The following is a 20,965-nucleotide window of genomic DNA, read 5'->3' on the forward strand; positions in this document are numbered from 1 at the left end:
CAACACGGAATGTCAATCGCAGGCATTTGAAACATTGGTGTGACACACTGAACATTCCTGAAGATAAACAAAAAGGCTCAGAAGAACAACTTTGCTTTAAAGATTGGGAAAGCTCACCCCTACATTCTCCATATTCCACTACCGTCATTTATAAAATAGTGCTTTCAACTGCCCAGGACACAGTTCAGTTGCTGATGTTTCACCTTTCAAACTCCAAAAAACAAAGGGAGATGCACTCTTACACTTAGGCAGCAATCTTTGAGTCTCACTTGAAAGCATTTCATAACCTTTCAATAAGAACTGGGTTTGACCACCTGAAATCAGGACTTAGCTGAGAAAAAATTGTTCCGTGTAAAAAAGTATTTTACTTGAATAATTTTTTCTTTTGTTTTTAACTGTAACTCTCCCTACAAAACTTGCAGAGGAAGCATGCCATAAATCCAGTACATTACTATTTATTTATCCATAAAAATAAAATAAACTTGGCTAGCCAACAAAATTCAGTATCTAGCACTTGTCCTTCAGCTTCTCTCATGCATATTTAACATTTTATGACATTCAAACTATAACATTCACTCCATGTCCTTTAATTAGAATATTTGCAGAATATTTTAAAGGCAGAATGACACAGTGGTTTTTGAAGAACAAAATGATTCTGCCTTCTGAAATTGAGGGGATGGACTCGGACTCAGGTCTTTTTCATGGTGACCCAGTCCCTAGGGAATATACTATCCCAACAACTGTAGGGTCCCCCACAGTTCTATCTTCTGATAAACTTAGAAAGATATAGATTTTTAGTGCAAGCTCTATTTTTTTATCTCGTGGATTTAATAAACAATATAAACATTAGGGGATAGAACTAAAAGAGAAATCCCTTTGCTGTACCCCTGGATTATATACCAGCAGCCACCTGTCTGTGTTTAAGAAAATATCTTTCCCAGCAGATTGCTTAGGGTATTTATTTGCTTAAAGATGAAACATCCTTTGAGTTGAGATCACCTCCTGATGATTTTATAAATATATTCATTTTGTTTCTTGGCAACAATAAAGAAATAGTTTGTCTCTGCCTATTTTGAAGATATTTGGCACTTTCTAATCTTGTATTTCCTAATGGTCTGCCATTCAAGGAATCCTATTTGTTTGTTTCTTCAAAATTAATCCAGATCGGTTAGATGCTGCCTTCTATCTAGGCATCGATTTATTTACTTACACAAATTACTCCAGTAAAAACATCTAGCATTAGCTGTCTAGAAATATATAAATTCACCAATGATAGCCTAAAAATGTATAAATAGCTTTATTAAAGAAATATTTTTGGATGTTCTCCCCTCTGTCATTTTAGAAGCATTACATGCTTCTAAACCATGTCATAACATGTATTGTCAACATCAACACCCCCAAAATTTGTAGCAGAGCACAAATGATAGCAAAGACAATGACAGTATTTGAATAGCCTATTTTTGGAGAAAGAGTACAGAAATACCCTTTATGAAAGCTTTTATTGAAATCATTTAATATCTATGGTAGACTGAGGAAGGTGCTCATTATATTTTAAGCACAAATTCCAATATTATGTCTCACTTACGTATATACTCTTAAAAAGACTGCATAAATGCACAGAAGTATCTCTGTGTAGGTGAGACACATGAAACAAGCATACAATATTCCAAATACAAAATACTGCCTACCAACAGCAGAAACGTACATTCCCTATATATCTGACAGAAAACTGGTTAATGGATACATACATCAGAATGTCAGTCTGCCCTTTTCTCTTAAAATAAGTCTGTTAGCTGTAAAAGCAGAATTAAAATCACATGCATCTGGCTAGTGAAATCTCAGGAATTAAAAAGTCAAACATGGGTGCATTTGTACTGTCTGCAACATTCTTTTCTCCTGTTACTAGTACTAGAAGGAAAATACTTGCTGCAACATGAGAAAATATACTTTTGTAATTTAAGCAGGACACAAAATTCTGTTGAAATTTCTGAGAATGATTTAAAGGGGGTTGGACTAGAAGACCTCCAAGATCCCTTCCAACTACTACTACTACTTCTCCTTCTTCTTCAACATCATCATCATCATCATCATCATCATCATCATCATCATCATCATCATCATCATCATCATCAATACCATAACAGTGAAATGGGCATTACACTTTCTTATATATTGCATTTCTAATATTCATATAGTTAGGTTCCTGAGGCCAATTAAATGGGAATGTTTGAAATTCAACAAAACAATTCTAAGGGACCATATTTATGACAGTTAACTTTTCAGATTATCTTGCAGCCTTATAAATGAAAATTTTAATGCAATGCATTAAGTTCTGATAGAAAGAATTTTAGCTGAAACAACTTTCTGATGGAGATGCTTTAGCTATAAACTTCATGCAAGAGGTAGGTGTGAGATTAGACAGTCCCCAAAGTGTCCTTCAACTTTAAGATTCTAATATTTCCCTCCAGAATACCAATGTAATAGCTACAGTATTCAATTACTCGAACACTTACTGGCTGAGGAATGCGAAGAGGTATCTCATTACAATCAATGTGGGTTTTGGCAAAGTCAGCAGGACTTTTCGGATGTGTAGAGCTCTCTCTTGCAGGTTGTCCATTGCTAAAGAAAAAGAGAACAGCTTCATAGACATGATAGGATAAAACTGAATAATGTGGTCACACTTTAACTTACTACTCTAAGTTCTGGTTGACATTTTCACAGATATAAGAATAATCTGGTTTTTAAATATTTTTATGTTTGAATGTGTGTAAATCTTATTTTATCACATGCAGAGACATTGGGAATTCACAGCATAGCAGAAGTGTGTATGTATACAGGTTGGTGGGTTATCTATCTATCTATCTATCTATCTATCTATCTATCTATCTATCTATCTATCTATCATCCATCTATCTATCTATCTATCTATCTATCTATCTATCTATCTATCTATCTATCTATCTATCTATCTATCTATCTATCTATCTATCTGCATCTCAGCAATGTGATTATGAAGGTCAAAAAAGAGACTCTCACATAAACTTATAAAACCAGGCAGGACACAAACTAGCTCTCAATAAAAATGTTGGTTATCATCAAGATGCTTTACAAAAATGAATGTTGTTTCTTAGCTGATCATTAGTGTGCTCTTATTTATTATGCATTTTCTATTTCTTATACTCTAACTTCCTCTTATCTGGTACCTATCCTAGAATTTGGTCCTATACAATAGCATGACTTTACTGCATTTCCCAAATTTGTTACACTAATCTTAATTCTAATCATTTGCAATTTCTTGGTCTTACAATCCAGGTCTATTCTTTGCTTGTAAATCTCCAGCTGGTCTAAGCAATACCCAAATGGTGTTAACCATTTCGTTTCTATCTCTCTTTGATCATTTACTGCTATATTTGGTTCTATATTCTCCTTTCTATCCATTCTTTTTATACCTGTATGCCACTGGGTCACTGTTTCAAAGATACTTTCTTACTTAAGGAAGGAAATTAGATAGCTAATCCTTCCTTTTATATTGCTTTCTGGAATTCCTTCCTTCCTTCCAACATCACATGGGGGGGGGCAAGATGTTCCAGAGGACAGGAACAACAGCAGAAAAGTCCCTCCTCCTGGACCCCACCAGCAGGAATAATCGGGCTGATGGGACCTGCAGCATGCCTCCTCTGCTGGCACGAGTGGTATGGGCCAATTTCAGTGGGTGAGAGGGTTCCTCAAGTAACCTGAACCCATGCCAGGAAGGGCTTTAAAGGTGCACCTGGAAGCAGACTGGTAACCAATGCAGCTCACAGAGCAGTGGTGTTACAGGGGGCATTTGGGGGGGGATAACTACCTGTGCTGCTGCACTCTGCACCAGCTGTAGCTTCCGAATGCTCTTCAAGGGAGCCCCATGTAGAGCACATTACAATAGTCCAGCCGTGAGAAGATTAGGGACTGAACGACTGAGTGCAGGGAATCCTAGTCCAGGAAAGGCCGCAACTGGTGCACAACTAGCTGAAGTATGGACCTCTCCCTAGCAATATCAGTTGGGACTGGCCAAAGAGAAAGAAGATGAACCAACACAGAACTATGCCATCTAGCCCCAGCCCCTATAGCCGGCCCAAAATGATAACATGGCCGATGGTATTGAAGCCGCCGAGAAGTCAAGGAGAGTGAGGATGGTTGCACTACCCCCATCTCACTCTCACCAGAGATCACTGACAAGCGCGACCAATGCCATTTCCATCCCATAACCAGGCCTGAATCCTGATTGAAAGGGGTCCATATAATTTGTTTCATCCAGGATCCTTTGCAGCTGCCAGGCCTTTTCCACAACCTTCCCTAAGAATGGGAGTTTGGAAACTGGATGAAAATTGTCCAGGCAGGTGGGATCCAGTCACGGTTTTAAAAGGAGGGGGTGAACTAGGGCTTGCTTAAAACCATCCGGAACTGTCCCTTTCTCTAGAGATGTATTAATCACTATTTGGACCCACCCGCTACTCATTATTCTGGAGGTTTTCTCCATCCAGGAGGGATAAGGATCTAAGTGACAGGTGGTGCCACTGACAGCATTAAGAGCCCTGTCCACTTCATCAGGGTCAACCGGATCAAACTGTTCCCAGATAATAGGGCAAGACCTCTCTCTGGGCATCTCACACAGACTATCTCTATGAATGGGGGCCAACAAATCCGAGCGACTTTGTCCATCAGGTGTTGAACAAACTCCCCTGCCTGGCTCCAAATCCTGACTTTAAAAGGAATTCAACAAGTTTAACTGGTGCAGAGTAGAACGTGGTTGTCCCAAAGATATTGTTGAAGTTGAATCGGGATGTACACAATGCTAACTGCACCAAGCCCATTTTAATGTGCTGGTTTAAATTTTAAAACTAATATTTGGAACCAAGTTATATGATGTAATCCATGCCTCCTTATCAACCTGCCTGTACTTTAAGGAGATCAACTGAAAATTCCTGTTACATGTCTGCTTGCTCAAAGAAATTAGAATTGTAGGTAGAAGGAAAGAACTTCTGCAATGGCTCCTACATCTCAAGAATGCATTGCCAGGAATATCTGCCATAGGCTTTTTGAAAAACATCAAAGAACTGTTTGTTTTTGGTGGCTTTTCTTAAATTTTTATTGGATTGCCCAATGCATTATATGATTTTTGATGGTATTTGGGGAGTGGAGATATTTTTGTTCCACTCAGCCCATTATTTTCCTACTGTTTAACTTTGCAGTGTCTTTTATTTATTTTGGAGAGTTCCTTGCTTCTGCTGTTACGCTTAGTGGTAGTCTATAAGTATTTTTTAAATAGAAAAATAAATATAAAATGCAGAATATGGTTGAGTGATATCAATATGTAACCCCTCCTTCACTCCTTCCCTTATGGGCACTTGCCCTCCTCCATCAGGCTTCACACCCATGCAGAATGTTTATTTTTAAATTTGTTTATTATTAATTTTAGAGAACAAGCTACAATGCCTCATGTGGTCATCTCAAGCATAACTTTTACTTCCAAAAATGTTTTGGGGGTTCCATATATGCTGTAGAAGCAGTTTTTTTGGGGGGAGAAGCTGATTAGGGCTTACAGTCTACTGCTTTCTATGGAAATATCTCAGCCAGAACAGGAAGACAGGGAAGATAGAGATAAAAATGGATCACCAGTCCCAATTTGCTATTAATGAGGCAATGCATTCACTTTTAAATCCTTACCATCTACAACGTTAAAATTGCTTAAAGTATGGAATGCTACATAATTTAAAACCAGAGAACTCTCTTCAATTTCACACCCAAACAGGCTCTCTTAAAAATTTTCTTGGCCCTCTTTAAGGTACTGTAATGATATAAGAGAATGATCTTGAGGAACAGGAAGAGTTGCAACCCAGAAAACAGTCAGAAGAGAAATCTGAGTCGAAAATAGAAATGTAATTTGAAGAAGTGTCTCAGATTCAACCCTCCCCACACCCTCTCCTTATTCAGTGACCATAGTTCATTCACTAAATCAGAAACAAAATGGTTGCTAAGCAAACACGATAGAGAAAAAGAGAGAGAGATGCTACTAAGAACACTAGTTGTTGCCATTTTGTTCAGGTAAAGTTCTCATGAAATCTACATCAGCATTAGTCTCCTTCTGGCACATGCTGTTGTCAGGGGCACACATCTGGATGTTAAGTGTGCATGTTGGTCAGAAAAGGATTTTTAAAAAAATACTGTATTTGTTCACTAAAGGAAGCCAGTAAACAGTGAGTGATTATAGTTCTCTTGAAAATAGAGGCAAGAAGAGGAGAGGCACTTTCAGACTTGCAAGATTCTGCTACAGTAATCTTATAATAAAAGTAGTACTAGCATTTATAACTTTGAACTCCTGTTTCTAGACTGAGTTTAAAGGACTATAATTAAATTGGTAGATATTAACATCTTTGGAACAGTGTCCATTTTGACAGAAAGTTTTGAGAATCTGAAATAATTGCACATTAGCCTTTAGTAATTAATATTAGTATGGCTTTCATGATCTTGTAAATATTGTTTCTTAGGATATACAAAATAAAGCAACACAAGAAATTAATGAAATATTTCTTATTAGTTGGCAAGGGACGCGGTGGCTCAGTGGGTTAGGACGCTGAGCTTGTCGATCAGAAGGTCGGCAGTTTGGCAGGTCGAATCCCGAGTGCCACGTAACAGAGTGAGCGCCTGTTACTCGTCCCAGCTTCTGCCAACCTAGCAGTTCGAAAGCACATAAAAATGCAAGTAGAAAAATAGGGACCACTATGGTGGGAAGGTAACAGCGTTCCATGTGCCTTTGGCGTCTAATCATGCCGGCCACATGACCACAGAGACGTCCTCGGACAAGCGCTGGCTCTTCGGCTTTGAAACGGAGATGAGCACCGGCCCTTAGAGTTGGAAACGACTAGCACGCACGTGCGGGGGAACCTTTACCTTTACCTTTACTTAACTATAGCAAAATATTTGAACATTAAAGGGCATATTTCTATGGTTCACTTGTATTTTTTAAGAATTGAATAAAAATCAATATAGCAGTAAATTCTTAAAGAATTCCCAATTGCTCTCCAAGTTTTTTGTAAAATCAAGAGGATATTCTTAATAAATCACCTTCATCTATACCAGAGGTTGGCAACCTTAAACACTCAAAGAGCCACTTGGACCTGTTTCCCAAAGGAAAAAAAACACTGGGAGCTGCAAAATGCACGTACACACGCAAGGGGGGGGGACCTTGATTGAAGAATTTAATTAAAAAGAAATAGAGGCTGCTGTGCATGAGTTCTCTCTCTCTCTCTCTCTCTCTCTCTCTCTCTCTCTCTCTCTCTCTCTCTCTCTCCCTCCCTCCCTCCCTCCCTCCGATCTTCTGCTCACCTGGCAAGCTGGCTTCACACTGTTCTTGGACAAGCTGACACACATTCTTATTGGGCTGCCTCTCCTGCCCTGCTTTTTGCTGCTTCCTGTGGAGACGCAGCAAAGGCAGGAGCTCTGCCCAATAAGCTTGTCAGTTTCTTGGAGAACAGCATGAGTTACACACACACACACACACACAGGGGGGGGGGGAGAAGGGAAGCACAAGTGCCTCTCTCCATCTCTCTCTTCAAACTGGGAGCCGCAGGAGGCTGAAAGAGCCGCATGCGGCTCCAGAGCCACGGGTTGCCGACCCGTGATCTATATAGATGAATATGGATATGGAAAAATATCCAAATCCATAACTTCATTAGAATTATAATTAAAAATGTAATGCCTTAATATTAATCCCATGTGAGACAAATCACATATTTGTTTTATGCTTCTGCTTTTATGTATTATTTATTTATTTATTTTATTGGATTTGTATACCGCCCTATTCCCGTAGGACTCACTCTTTACTGATCACTGTATGGTGGTTTTATTTTTTAAAAAGGCAGGCTGAGATAGTAGTAAGCATTCTGGTATGCAAGGGGTAGCAGGAGAGAGCAACCTCAGAATTTTGCTTTTGGTAGTTGGACATTTTTCTCTCCAAATTTCAGAATGGAACTACTGAGAATTATAGTTTTACAATGATTCATGCTTGTGTGGATGCATGTAATGTTTAATTATATTCTGGTTTAACAGAACACGACTTGAAAATCTGAAGCTGGTCAAGTGTGGAAGTACTGAATACTATCCATTGTAGCAATTACATCAGATAGTCTATTACACTTAGTTTCTTAAGGTGGGTGTTTCAAAAGAAATCTTTAGCTTAATATTCCACAGGCAGATTAGCATTCCTGAATGATGAGACAAAGAGCTATGTCTACAGCAATATAATGGGGAAAAAGTGGGCAGCACAAAGCCTTGGCTCTAGAAGTTTAGAATTATTTGGCAACAAGCTGCTCTTTTCATCTAACAGATGAAAAGTCTACTGAGTAGACTCATTTCTTGTGAAAATGAAACTGCAGATCTTTTTAAGAGGAGCTCTCCTATATCTCACTTCAAAGGCTTTTTCCAGCATGGTCCTTCTTATGCTTTGACAATGAATTCACTGTTTGCAATAGAAGTGAGTCAGCACCAAGAGGTTTACTATAAACCTATCAGTCCCAGGGAAAATATTAATACCCTTGAAACGATAAGGTGTAAATTACTAGCTTAATTTGTTTCCTACATGCTGCAGAAAAATACTGTGAGGAATGTCTATTATCTTTAAGGAAGATGCCCACCAACAGACAACTGTTGGCTGTCTTTCTGTCTCTCAAATAAATAATTAACTAAATGATGAAGCCATATTGATCCTATATTGCCTTCAAATGATAAAGATAAAAAAGGACAAAACAATTGCCTAAAGCACTCCCTTTAAAGTAAAAATATTCTGTATTGGATTATTTTCAGTTTACTAATTTACCTAGTCATCACTTTTCTTTAGTATAATCAAATGAAATGGCATTGGGAAGAATAAGCTAATAATATGGTGGGATGGGGAAGTCAAGAAAGACTGGATCAAACCCCAAAATAGAGAAATGTTTCAATTTTTTTTTTAAAAAACCCCTTTGTTTAAAAAGAAGGAAATAGATCTTTATGTCTTAAAATCTATATTGTTAATCCTATTCTGTCCGCATTAGGCTTACAAGCTATAATTATCACATTACAGTCTACTGGGGAAGCACACAGAATCACCTTTTTAATCAGTTAATCAAAAGGAAAGGCACAGATTAACAGAAATATGTGGTGGGATTCAGATGAACATTAAGATAAATACATATTGTTGAACTAATTTATGACCCAGTGAGAGGCAAATAATAATCTTTTATTCTGATTTTGTATATTTACTATCTCAGAAGCAAACTGACATGTTTCAGATCTCTAGTCTCCTGTGAGATACTGTCAGGATTAAGGAATGTTCTGAGAAGCCAGTGGTAAGGTTTCTAAAAGATAGCATTAAGTCCTAACTGGCTTGTGCATTTTTGTGCTACTTACTGACACAGGCAATCAGGTCATGAAAGATTTCCTTGGGGAAGAGGGGATGTTCTAGCCCACGAAAATAGAGCTTTAGGACACCCGCAATTGAATCCATATCATGGTCATTTTGGTCTCCAGCCAGTGGATCCTCTCCTGGTAACCACAAAACAAAGACAATAGCAACAGAGTAAATAGGATATTTGCATATTTAAAAAGAACAAACTGCAAAATATGGAAGGAAAGTCAAGTAAGATTTTGTTTTGAAAATAAAAACAAAAAACCTCCAACCCCCCCAAAATTAAATTCAGTAAAAAAATTAACTCCCATTCTTAAAAGTGACATTCAGCATAAGGCTAACACTACTGTAGTATTATTGTTATCTTTTTCATTTTCTCTACTACCCCTTCTTATTGGTATTATTGTTATGATACCCTGTAGCTTTGCATATACACTGAGAGCTTCTGCACTGTAGAAAAAAGACTTGTGTGTCCAATCGCACTTGGTCAAATAAAGCTATTCTATTCTATTCTATTCTATTCTATTCTATTCTATTCTATTCTATTCTATTCTATTCTATTCTATTCTATTCTATTCTATTCTATTCTATTCTATTCTATTCTATTCTATTCTATTCTATTCTATTATTCTATTCTATTGCACTCTACTTTACTTTACTCTACTTTACTCTACCCTAGTCTACTCTAATTATTATTCTATTCATAGCAACATAGTTCTAGCCAGTAGATGTTATAGGGCTACAACACAGGCAATCTGTACTCTGACTAAGGGGATAAACACTGTAATCTAATGCAAAGGCAAAGAGTTTAAAATGGAACATGTGAAAGTTCTACTTTGCAATGTTCTGGTTTCAGAATGATTGCAAAAATCTCACATAAACAATGTTAATAATCAGCCATGCCTAAAAAGCAGGAGCACATAGTTCTCCAGCCTACGGGAATCCATCTATTGCTATCATAAGAGCTAAAGAAAGAAAGTATTCCTATTAAGTTGGAAATAATTAATTTTGATTATTGGGTAAACTGTTAGTTATATATTTTTTCATGTAACTGAAACCATTGCAACTCAGCTGATATCAAAATAATTCTCATCAAGAGCCTTTTGATAGAACAACAAACATTAATAACAAGCATTGTTTTAGTATTGCATGTGCTTTGAAAAGACCATGAGAAATGGATGTAGAAAATTTAGTGTTTTGTACTGTACTGACATCAAAGATCTGGATCTGGAATTTAGAGCAACCCTTCACTGAAAGGTCAGACAGAAGAAGAATTGCTCCCATGACTGTATTGTCAGTAAATATAAGAAGGGTCTTCCGTTCTATAGGTAAACTATTTACCTTCTTTTTAGTTAAATATAATATTTACATAATAATGCTAGAACAATTTGATGTGTCTCTTAGAAACTTTTCATATGGCACCTGTAGACTTTCAGCTGTTGCTGAACACTAGTTCTCAGCAGTCCTTATCCTTGGCTATGCTAACTGAGGATGTTGAGAGGTATAAGGTACCAAGGTCCCTTGTTCTGTAAAATGCAGTATTTATAATTTGCATACGTTTACTTTGTCTCACAGACAAAAATGTTCCATCTTTCCACAACCATATTTATTAAGAAAAATCTCAAATTCAATTAATTTCAGTGATGTTACCCAATTTATCAAACAGCCAGCATACAAATGATTAAAAACAAAATAAGGTAAGCAATATATATATATAATCACAACATCAATACAAATAGAACTCCAAAGCCCAGCATATTCAAAATCCTAAACCAATTTTTCAAACCGGTTCATTTATTCTTCTCCCCTCCTGAAACTACTTGTGTTTAAAGAAAGGTGCAACCATGGAACGGAAGGATATTCTTTCCATTGTAGGATGAAATATGAGAATTTTCTGTGAGAGTTTTGCAGGACAAAATATGTGAGGAAACCTATGCCAGATTTGAAGAGTTCTCCCTTCAATCACTTCCATTGAACTGTCCTCCCATGAACTTCCTGCTGTCACTATCGCATTTACTTATGAAAATGTCACAACTTAAAGGAATTTAAAATAATTTATAAGGCCTTTTAGAAATTCCACACACCTTCAGTCTGAAATGTTTATATAGCGATGTGACAAGAAGCAGAAACCTAAGGGATTTAGATACCAAAGATTACTGAGCATTGGGGGATGGAGGTGGGGTAAGGATGTGAAATATATACTCATTACAGCAGCATGAGAACCATGGAAAAGAAGATCTTGTCCTCTTTTGCAACTTCAGTCTTAGCATCTCTTAAATCCTGAAGCACAAAGCAAATGCAGAGGCAAACATAATTGCTCTTACCTCTCTCAAATGCATTTTTTATATCATTCACTTCAACCTGAGATCCAGACACCCTGAATATTCCTTCATGCTGAAGTCCTGGGAAGAAAATAGGAAGCATACATGAAAACTGAAGGAACTACACAAATGATATCCTTCCACCTTTTTTTGATAAAGGAACCTAAGATACAGTCACTTGAAGTCAAAATTGTGGCATTATTATAGAACTTTCTAGGGTCCAATTACAGCATTCAATGATTTTGTACCTTAAATACATTGAAACAAAATGTCTTCCAGAAAAGATTGAGAGAATTGTTACACATATATTGTACAGAAATGCTACACATAAGTATATATATATGTATATTTGTATTTGTCAACACACACAATATATATATATACTGAATTTTTCAATCACTTCCAAACTTGAAACAATTGAAATTTTTTTACATCAACTAAGCCATAGTGAGTAATAAATACAGTCCAAAAACATTCTTAGGATCTCATGATTCCTATGCCCGTTTTATACAGTGTGAGTCCTCAACTTCTATGGAGGTTCTCCGTCATCCAGGTCATGGTTGTCCCAAAGGTGCTTTTTCAAAGGCAATTGCACTTTGATTTTCCTTGAAGATGTTTCGCTTCTCATCCAAGAAACTTCTTCAGTTCTAACTGAATGGTGGAGGATGGAAAGATTTAAATTCCTTGCAGTCATCTAGTCATTAGCATTCTTTCTGAGAGTTGCTGAGGTGACTTGGAGGTTTATCTGTGTCCTCAGGGTCACCTGAAGAGTGCAAATGGATGTGGAACCTTCTTGGAACTGCTGAAAGGACTGTGTTGTAAACAGGAGGTAGGTGGGATCATATCCGTCCCCCTCTGTTGAGAGACAGCTGTTCCCTCTTTCAAACCAGCACTCCTCTCTGTCCAGAATGTGGACTTTGCTGTCCTCAAAAGAGTGACCTTTGTGTTTCAAATGCAGATGGACTGCTAAATCCTGTCCTGATGAGTTTGTTCTCCTATGTTGTGCCATGCGTTTGTAAAATGGTTGTTTTGTTCCCCCAATGTACAGATCCGTACATGTCTTACTGCATTGTACTGCATATATTTGGGTCCTCAACATGTCTCTCAACACACGTGCCTCAGTTTTTAGATCTGTCAGACATTGTTATTTGTAACTAATTATGAGGATTTGCACATTATACATAGACACAAGATACATAATTTGGTTCTCTGATTGTGATGATCTCTCTATGTGAAGGCCAAGCTTGTACCAATGTTTATTTTGTTATGGTTAGGGTGCTATTCATCTAAGGTTCGTGGTTTCTGTGACAGTCTAGCCTCTATGGCTTTTTATCACAGTTGTTTTTCTTGCTTGGCTTTTATTTTTTTTCCTATCAGTTGAATCCTGTCAGATATCTAATTATTATAAGGTGAGTTTTAAAATAAATAATATTTGAACAGAAAACAGGTTAAATGTTGGTGTTCAGTTGTATATGGGATATTGATCCAATTTGTAGCGCACAGAATGATTAAATTATTACACTAATTACAAAATTGCTTGAATTTAGTACTCAATCCCTGGTGGAGGCTTTCAAGCTAGAGTAATCAGAAAACTTTTGAAAGTAAATCAGTCAAATCTTCTTTAAAGCAGCAGCCTGTATATATGCAATCCAGTTTCTAGAGAATGAGATACATGGGATATTATTTGGTTTATATTATACATGATTTAGATCTAAAATCTTTGTTTTTTTTAAATGAAAGAATCCTTTGATATGAAATAGAGAGTTTCTATTTATAATATGAATACTCTGGACACAGAAAAATCCAAGTCTCCCATAAAGGGTTTTTCGTAATGGAAGTTGTACCACAATCAATTAATTATTTTTAAACTGTTACTTCAAATGACTTCAGAGAAAATCTGTTATTTATTATCCAAGAGCAAAACATCTTCTATGGATATAATGGCATGCTTGCATTGGCCAGAAGGAAATTAGGTAAAAAATCTCTATATAAAACGTACAGCTTTGATCGGAGGCCATTTATTTTAACATTGGATTATCTATGAATTTATTATATTTCTCTTTTCCTCCACTGTTTTTCAATTATGTGAAAGGATACCTTATTTCCTGTGAATTAGTGTTTGTTCCATGCATCATTTAACTTGTCACAGCCTACAGATTTAAACAAACAGTCCTTTATTATGTAGATAAATGCATACTTCCCACTCTGATTGGAGCAAGTATACAGCAATGTGTGGGTAATGCCTAATGAAACCTTACAACTGGAAGGAGCTTCTTATATGTCATTAAGTGACAAAGAGGCATTTCTTTCACAGTAACATTACTTCTTGATTATTACAAATTACATTTGATATAAGAACTTTGATGCAAAACTGAATTATGTTGGCAAACATAACAGCTGATAATTAGCTCAACAGTCAAATGCCCATCTAAATAGGAATGTTTTTATTGGCCAATAAAGGCTAAAGAAGGGAAAAGCCCAGGCATAACCACTGCAAACTGCCTTTTTGAGCTGCATTTGGCAGAGATGTTAGGTCAAAAAAATCCTAAAACTTAACAGAGGAAGTTATGAATAAAAAAGTGATAACACTGTCCCTCTTGCAGACATTTGTTTTTAAATACCTTGAAACTGTCACTTTAGACATCCTCAACAATAAAGTAAAATCTTGGGATTTTTTTTTCTTTTCACACTTACCATGTCTGCTAATGAAACGAATACAGCTCTCTACCACCAAAGGAATTGCGTGGCTGGAATCCTGAATGACAAAATAGACAAAATGTGATGAAAACAACAGCTTGTCAGAAAGGAAGGGAGGGGGGGAGAGGGAGAGGAAATATATAAATTTCTGAACTTCACATACTTTGAAATAGTCTATCAAGGGACATCTATTTCCAAATGTAAGATTGCTATACAGTGAGCATCGTGCAAAAGAGATTATTAAATAAATATACACACTGGGAAGCTTGGAATAGATGCAGTATTTATATATGGTTAATGATGCATAATGACCCTATTAACACCCAAAAGAAAAATGTGTTTATAGAAAAAAACCTGCAATATACTACTAAATGAAATTAAGGCAGAATTTTAAGATTTTTTCCCTTAACATTAAGAAATTAACACAATATTAAGAAATGTTGTGATAGCCTTCAGAATATTTAAATACATTTTGTTTCTATTTCAATATACAGGTAGCCCTTGGTTTATGACCCCAATTGAGCCCAAAATTTGTATTTTTAAGTGAGACACATGTTAAGTGAGCTTTTACAACCTTTTTTGCCTCAGTTATTAAGTGAATCACTATAGTAACCTGGTTGTTAACTGAATCTGATTTCTCCATTGACTTTGCTTGGCAGAAGGTTGCAAAAGGTGATCACATGATCTTGGGACACAGCAGCCGTTATAAATATGAATCAGTTGCCAAGCACCTGAATTTTGATCATATGATCATGAGAATGCTGGAAAGGTCGTAACAGTGAAAAACGGTCATAAGTCACTTTTTTCAATGTTGTTGTAACTTTGAACAGTCACCACACAAACTGTGGTAAGTTGACGACTACCTGTATAGTCAGTTCCTTTAATAGTATCTCTTTGCCCACTCTCTCAAGATCTTTCCATGTATCATTACACCTTTTGTCTTACAGATCTGATGTCATCAATCCAGGAAAGATATGTCTCAATGGCTGCTTCTTTTTCCATTTTTTAGTCTGCTGGAGATAATAGAATCCCCATTTTGGAAAAGAGCTCCTAATGCTTTTCACAAACTGAGAGATATTTTGCTATTTTAAAATTACCAGTATTGTCATTAGTAAAAAAAAATAATCAAATAGTTACTTATCATTGCTTATATTACAGAACTGACTTGGGAATAGAAAAATAGAAATTTCTGGAAAAAATTATATATATATATATATATATGTAGGTCTAGAGTCTCGGGTTTCTTCCCGCGTTCCTTTCATCTTCAGAAAGTTGTGGCGACGTTTCGACGAAATCCCATCCGTCATCATCAGGCCGGAGTATTCCTCCTGCTGCTTTCAGGAGCAATGCGTGGTCTGTCTGTTCCTTTCCTTCCAACTGCCGGTGGGGCTGTGTTCCGACTGGGTGGAGGCGTGGCTGCTTTCTGATTGGGTGGGGGTGTCCTCCGACTGGGTGGAGGCGTGGTTGTCTTCTGATTGAGTGGAGGCGTGGCTGTCTTCTGATTGGGTGGATGTGTGGTTGTCTTCCGATTGGTTGGAGGCGTGGCTGTCTTCTGATTGGGTGGGGTGTGTTCTGAATGGGTGGGGTTTTTTGTTGTGTCGTAATATCCTGAGTGTTGTGATTTGGTGTCTTGAGGAGTGGGCTGTGTAGTGGCCTCCAGAGCTTTGGCTTGGCTCCGAGTTCGAGGACCCGCCATGCATCTCTGGTATGGGTCAGTCAGGTTCGTGTGTGCGTTCTTCTGCTTGGGTGATAGCACTTTTGCTTGACTTGTTGATGGAATCCCACTAAGACCCATAGTAAGTTCTATAGGCTCATCACTACAAAACTTAGCTAAATACCTAGCAAAACAATTACAACCTCTAGCAGAAATGGCAGCTTCATATGTCCAAAACTCATACCACTTTATAGAATTAGTGAAAAATCTACAGATAGACCAAAAAGACTTGCTAGTCAGCTTCGATGTGGTATCACTATTCACCCAGGTGCCAGTCCAAGAAGCTCTATCAACAAGAAGCAAATACCAACCACCAAACCATATTATAGAACTAGCAGAACACTGCTTATCAAACACATACTTCATACACAGAGGCCAGAGATACAAACAAATAGAAGGCACACCAATGGGATCCCCTCTATCACCAGTTATCGCCAACCTTTTCATGGAAGAATTTGAAACTAACGCTCTAGAAAAGACTACAAACAAACCAAAACTGTGGCTCAGATATGTGGATGACACCTTCGTGATCTGGCCCCACGGAAGAAAGGAGCTAGAAAACTTCCTAACACACCTGAATAGCCTACATCCCAAAATAAAATTCACCATGGAGATTGAAACAAACAACCAGTTACCTTTCCTGGATGTACTTATATACAAAAAACAAAACGGAACCCTAGGACACACAGTCTACCGAAAGAAAACACACACCAACCGTTACCTCAATGCGCAATCACATCATCACCCAGCACAAATAAATTCAGTAGCCAAAACACTAATAACAAGAACCAGACGCCTTGCAGATGAAACACATATACAAACAGAACTACACACCCTGACAGACATATTGACAGCAAACAAGTTCCAAAAAAACAAAATCACCAATATAATTCAGCAGCGGACTCCGAAACAGAAAAACATCCAAGAAGAAGAACAGAACAACGGACGAGCCATCTTGCCCTACATAAAAGGAACAACCGACAAAATCAGTAAAGTACTACGCAAACATAACATCAAAACCGCATTTAACACTGACAGAAAGATATCAACCATCCTGAGAAATCCCAAAGACAAAATAGAACTGGAAAACCAGGGCATATACCAAATCCCATGCGCCTCCTGTCCAGCAACATACATCGGACAGACTAACAGAAGAATAGAGGTACGTGTAGAAGAACATAAGAACTCAGTACAGAAGAAAGATCACACATCTTCACTAGTACAACACATAAACACTACGGGACACAACATCAATTTTGAAGGTACAAAAACAATCGCCAAAATAGAACATCTCAATATCAGAATAATCAGAGAAGCCATTGAAATAGAAAAACACCCAGACAGTATGAACAAGCGAGATGACACCTCCCGCCTACATGCCATTTGGAAACCAGCATTGATAGACAAACGAATTTCAGCAAACAAGGATTTAAAAAACCAACAAACAACCCCAAATGCCACCAGCCCCAGCAAGACTCATCCACACCCAGAACAAAAACTCTCCCACACAGAAGACAGAACAAGTCAAGCAAAAGTGCTATCACCCAAGCAGAAGAACGCACACACGAACCTGACTGACCCATACCAGAGATGCATGGCGGGTCCTCGAACTCGGAGCCAAGCCAAAGCTCTGGAGGCCACTACACAGCCCACTCCTCAAGACACCAAATCACAACACTCAGGATATTACGACACAACAAAAAACCCCACCCATTCAGAACACACCCCACCCAATCAGAAGACAGCCACGCCTCCACCCAGTCGGAGGACACCCCCACCCAATCAGAAAGCAGCCACGCCTCCACCCAGTCGGAACACAGCCCCACCGGCAGTTGGAAGGAAAGGAACAGACAGACCACGCATTGCTCCTGAAAGCAGCAGGAGGAATACTCTGGCCTGATGATGACGGATGGGATTTCGTCGAAACGTTGCCACAACTTTCTGAAGATGAAAGGAACGCGGGAAGAAACCCCAGACTCTAGACCTACATATATATATATATATATATATATATATATATATATATATATATATATATATATATATATATATATATATATATATATATATATATATATATTTGTTTTCTGAGGTTTTCGCGGGTGTTCGTATGTGGATCTTTGGTTATTCGGGTTTTTCCCCGCGTAGAACTAAAGGTGTAGGGGCGACGTTTCGACGGAATCCCATCCGTCATCATCAGGCTGGTGGCTTCTGCTTCCTTCTTCTGGGAGAAGCATGTGGCTGTTTGTTCCTCTTTTTTAAACTGCCAGAGGGGGTGTGTTCTGTGGGTGGAGGTGTGCTCTGATTGGGTGGGGGAGTAAGTGTGTTCTGATTGGGTGGGAGTGTGTTTTGAATGGTGGGTGTGTTCTGATTGGGTGGGGGTGTGTTTTGAGTGGATGGGCTGGTCTCAGCTGCCAGCCTTAGACCTGAGCTGGTCTAGGAACAGCCACATGCTTCTCCCAAAAGGAACAAACAGCCACATGCTTCTCCCAGAAGAAGGAAGCAGAAGCCACCAGCCTGATGATGACGGATGGGATTCCGTCGAAACGTCGCCCCTACACCTTTAGTTCTACGCGGGGAAAAACCCGAATAACCAAAGATCCATATATATATATATATATATATATATATATATATATATATATATATATATATATATATATATATATATATATATATATATATATATATATATATATATATATATATATATATATATATATATATATATATATATATATATGTTAAATGTTTGTTAAGTATTTAGAATGCACTTGCTTAGGCCCCAAACACGGGACAAATCTTATTTCCTGTTTCAGCCTAGCCCAAGGCCATCTACAGGCAGTAGCCACAGCAGTGGCAGCTCATATTTGTGTAAATTTTTTGGCTTGCTAACAAAGAATAAAGGGAGACAGATATAGATAGTGTACACTATCTATATCTGTCTCCTTTTATTCTTTGTTAGCAAGCCAAAAAAATTACACACACACACGTGTGTACACATATGTATGTATGTATATCTACATGTACACAGACACACACACACACACACTTTACAGTAAGTTAATAATTAAAACACAACAAACTACAATTGAAGCCTCAAATCAAAGCTGTTCTGGAAGGGGGGGGGAAAAGAAACCTCAATTTTTCACTTTACTGTGAACATATGTTATAGCTTCTAGTGCTCTATAAAGCATGCCGAGAGGTCTTTTACAAAGTATGACAGCATGCAGCATTAAAGCTGTTCCTCCTCTGGAAGGATCAGTATTGCTGCTTTGAATATTGTCCTTAGTGGTTTGTGTGCATGTACACATAACACTTCTGTTGTGACCATCAATGAACAAACCGCTGTATATGTACACACAGGGACAAAGAACCAGAATAGCTTCCTTTAACCCTGCAAATAAGGGATATTTTGTGCTAATAAGCATTGTAAACCAGCTCTTCTGAATGCAATTTTTACAGCCTAGTAGCTTTTCTAACATTATGTTAAAAATTAGCATGCTGTAAGTCATAGTGGATAGGGTCAAAAAGACACTAGAATTTCTCTTACGGGCACAGCACATCTCCCTCCCCCCTACAAAAACACACACACACACACACACACACACACACACACACACACACACACGCACACACCTACATAACAAACCAGAAAATAATGCAAGAGGTGCTGACAGTAGTGCTGAAATACACAATTACAGTGAAATGGAATAGTTAAAGAGTTATAAAAGTGAACCGAAGTGGAAGAGAACAAACTGCTCGAGTAAGTTCCAGCCATTAGAGGGCAACAGCTTCAAGTTCAAAAATTCCAAGCAGAAGAGATAAGAGAACAATGTGTATGGGTCCATTCACAGATAGAGAAACCTGGTCTTTTTTGTCTGATGCAAATTTTTTTAAAAAATCAACTATAGCACTATAGATAAATGATGGCCTCAAATGAAGTTCAGCAAATTCCAGCCTCAAAACAAATCAACAGATAATTTGCAAGGGCCTTTCATTTGCCTGAGTATTCACCTCCCTCCACGTCCTCTATGATTCAATGTTATATGCACAGCAACAACTGAACACAGTGCAGTCCTTTTCACATACTACAATTCAGTTGATATATTACTTCTAACCGGCAATTCACTCTAAATTGCTCCCTGGTCATCCAAAAGGTAACTGAACTTCATTCATAAATGTCTGGTCACCAATTAAGCTTAGAGAACAGGAGGTAGGAAAAATGGTATAAAACACAGATTCTGAGCTATTCTCCGACAAGTGATATTGGTGATCCTGATGAAACCTGATCTCAAAATAGGTTTCAATATTGTTGCTAATAATTCGTGAGATAAATTCTAACATAGAATAAGCATTAGTTGATTTCTCAGGAATCTAGTATCAGGTTATGCCTCATCCCCACAAATGTCCAAAAGAGGAGACAAATGCCCCTTTTACCTTCTATGTAGCAGCTTTTTTTATAATTAGAGAAGGGATTATTGATCTGCAAACTCCACTGAGTAGTTTTGACTGAGCTGCAAGGTATAAATGCTTTAAATAAATGAGTAATGTAAAGACTCTGTTGATTGCTATATATTCTGATAGTACTATACATTCTATCACTTGTTAAAATAAATTTGGCTTTGGTTTTTTTTCCATCTTAATCTCCCATTAAACTCTTGTACATTTATACAATATATGCTGATGATTATATATCTCTCTTTTAAGTTTTGCACTTATCCACTTTCTGGGTTTTTAAACGGTCCTTTTACCTTCTACTATAAAATCACAGAATCATAATGTTGTAAGGAACTATAGAGATTATCTAAT

General features: G+C 37.6%; 1 protein-coding gene across 1 annotated transcript in view; it reads right to left on the reverse strand.

The window, feature by feature from the left end:
- Positions 1-20,965, reverse strand: part of SRGAP2 (SLIT-ROBO Rho GTPase activating protein 2) — a 228,725-nt gene that overhangs the window by 19,110 nt on the left and 188,650 nt on the right. Inside the window, exons 14-17 of the mRNA XM_081324575.1 lie at positions 14,437-14,497; positions 11,746-11,823; positions 9,424-9,558; positions 2,514-2,619 (exon numbers count right to left, since the gene is read on the reverse strand). Of these exons, the coding sequence (XP_081180701.1) occupies positions 2,514-2,619; positions 9,424-9,558; positions 11,746-11,823; positions 14,437-14,497 (380 nt within the window). The remainder of the gene's footprint in view (positions 1-2,513; positions 2,620-9,423; positions 9,559-11,745; positions 11,824-14,436; positions 14,498-20,965) is intronic.

Source organism: Vipera berus (assembly GCF_964194415.1).
Source record: "Vipera berus genome assembly, chromosome: 3".
Classification (NCBI taxonomy): Eukaryota; Metazoa; Chordata; class Lepidosauria; order Squamata; family Viperidae; genus Vipera; species Vipera berus.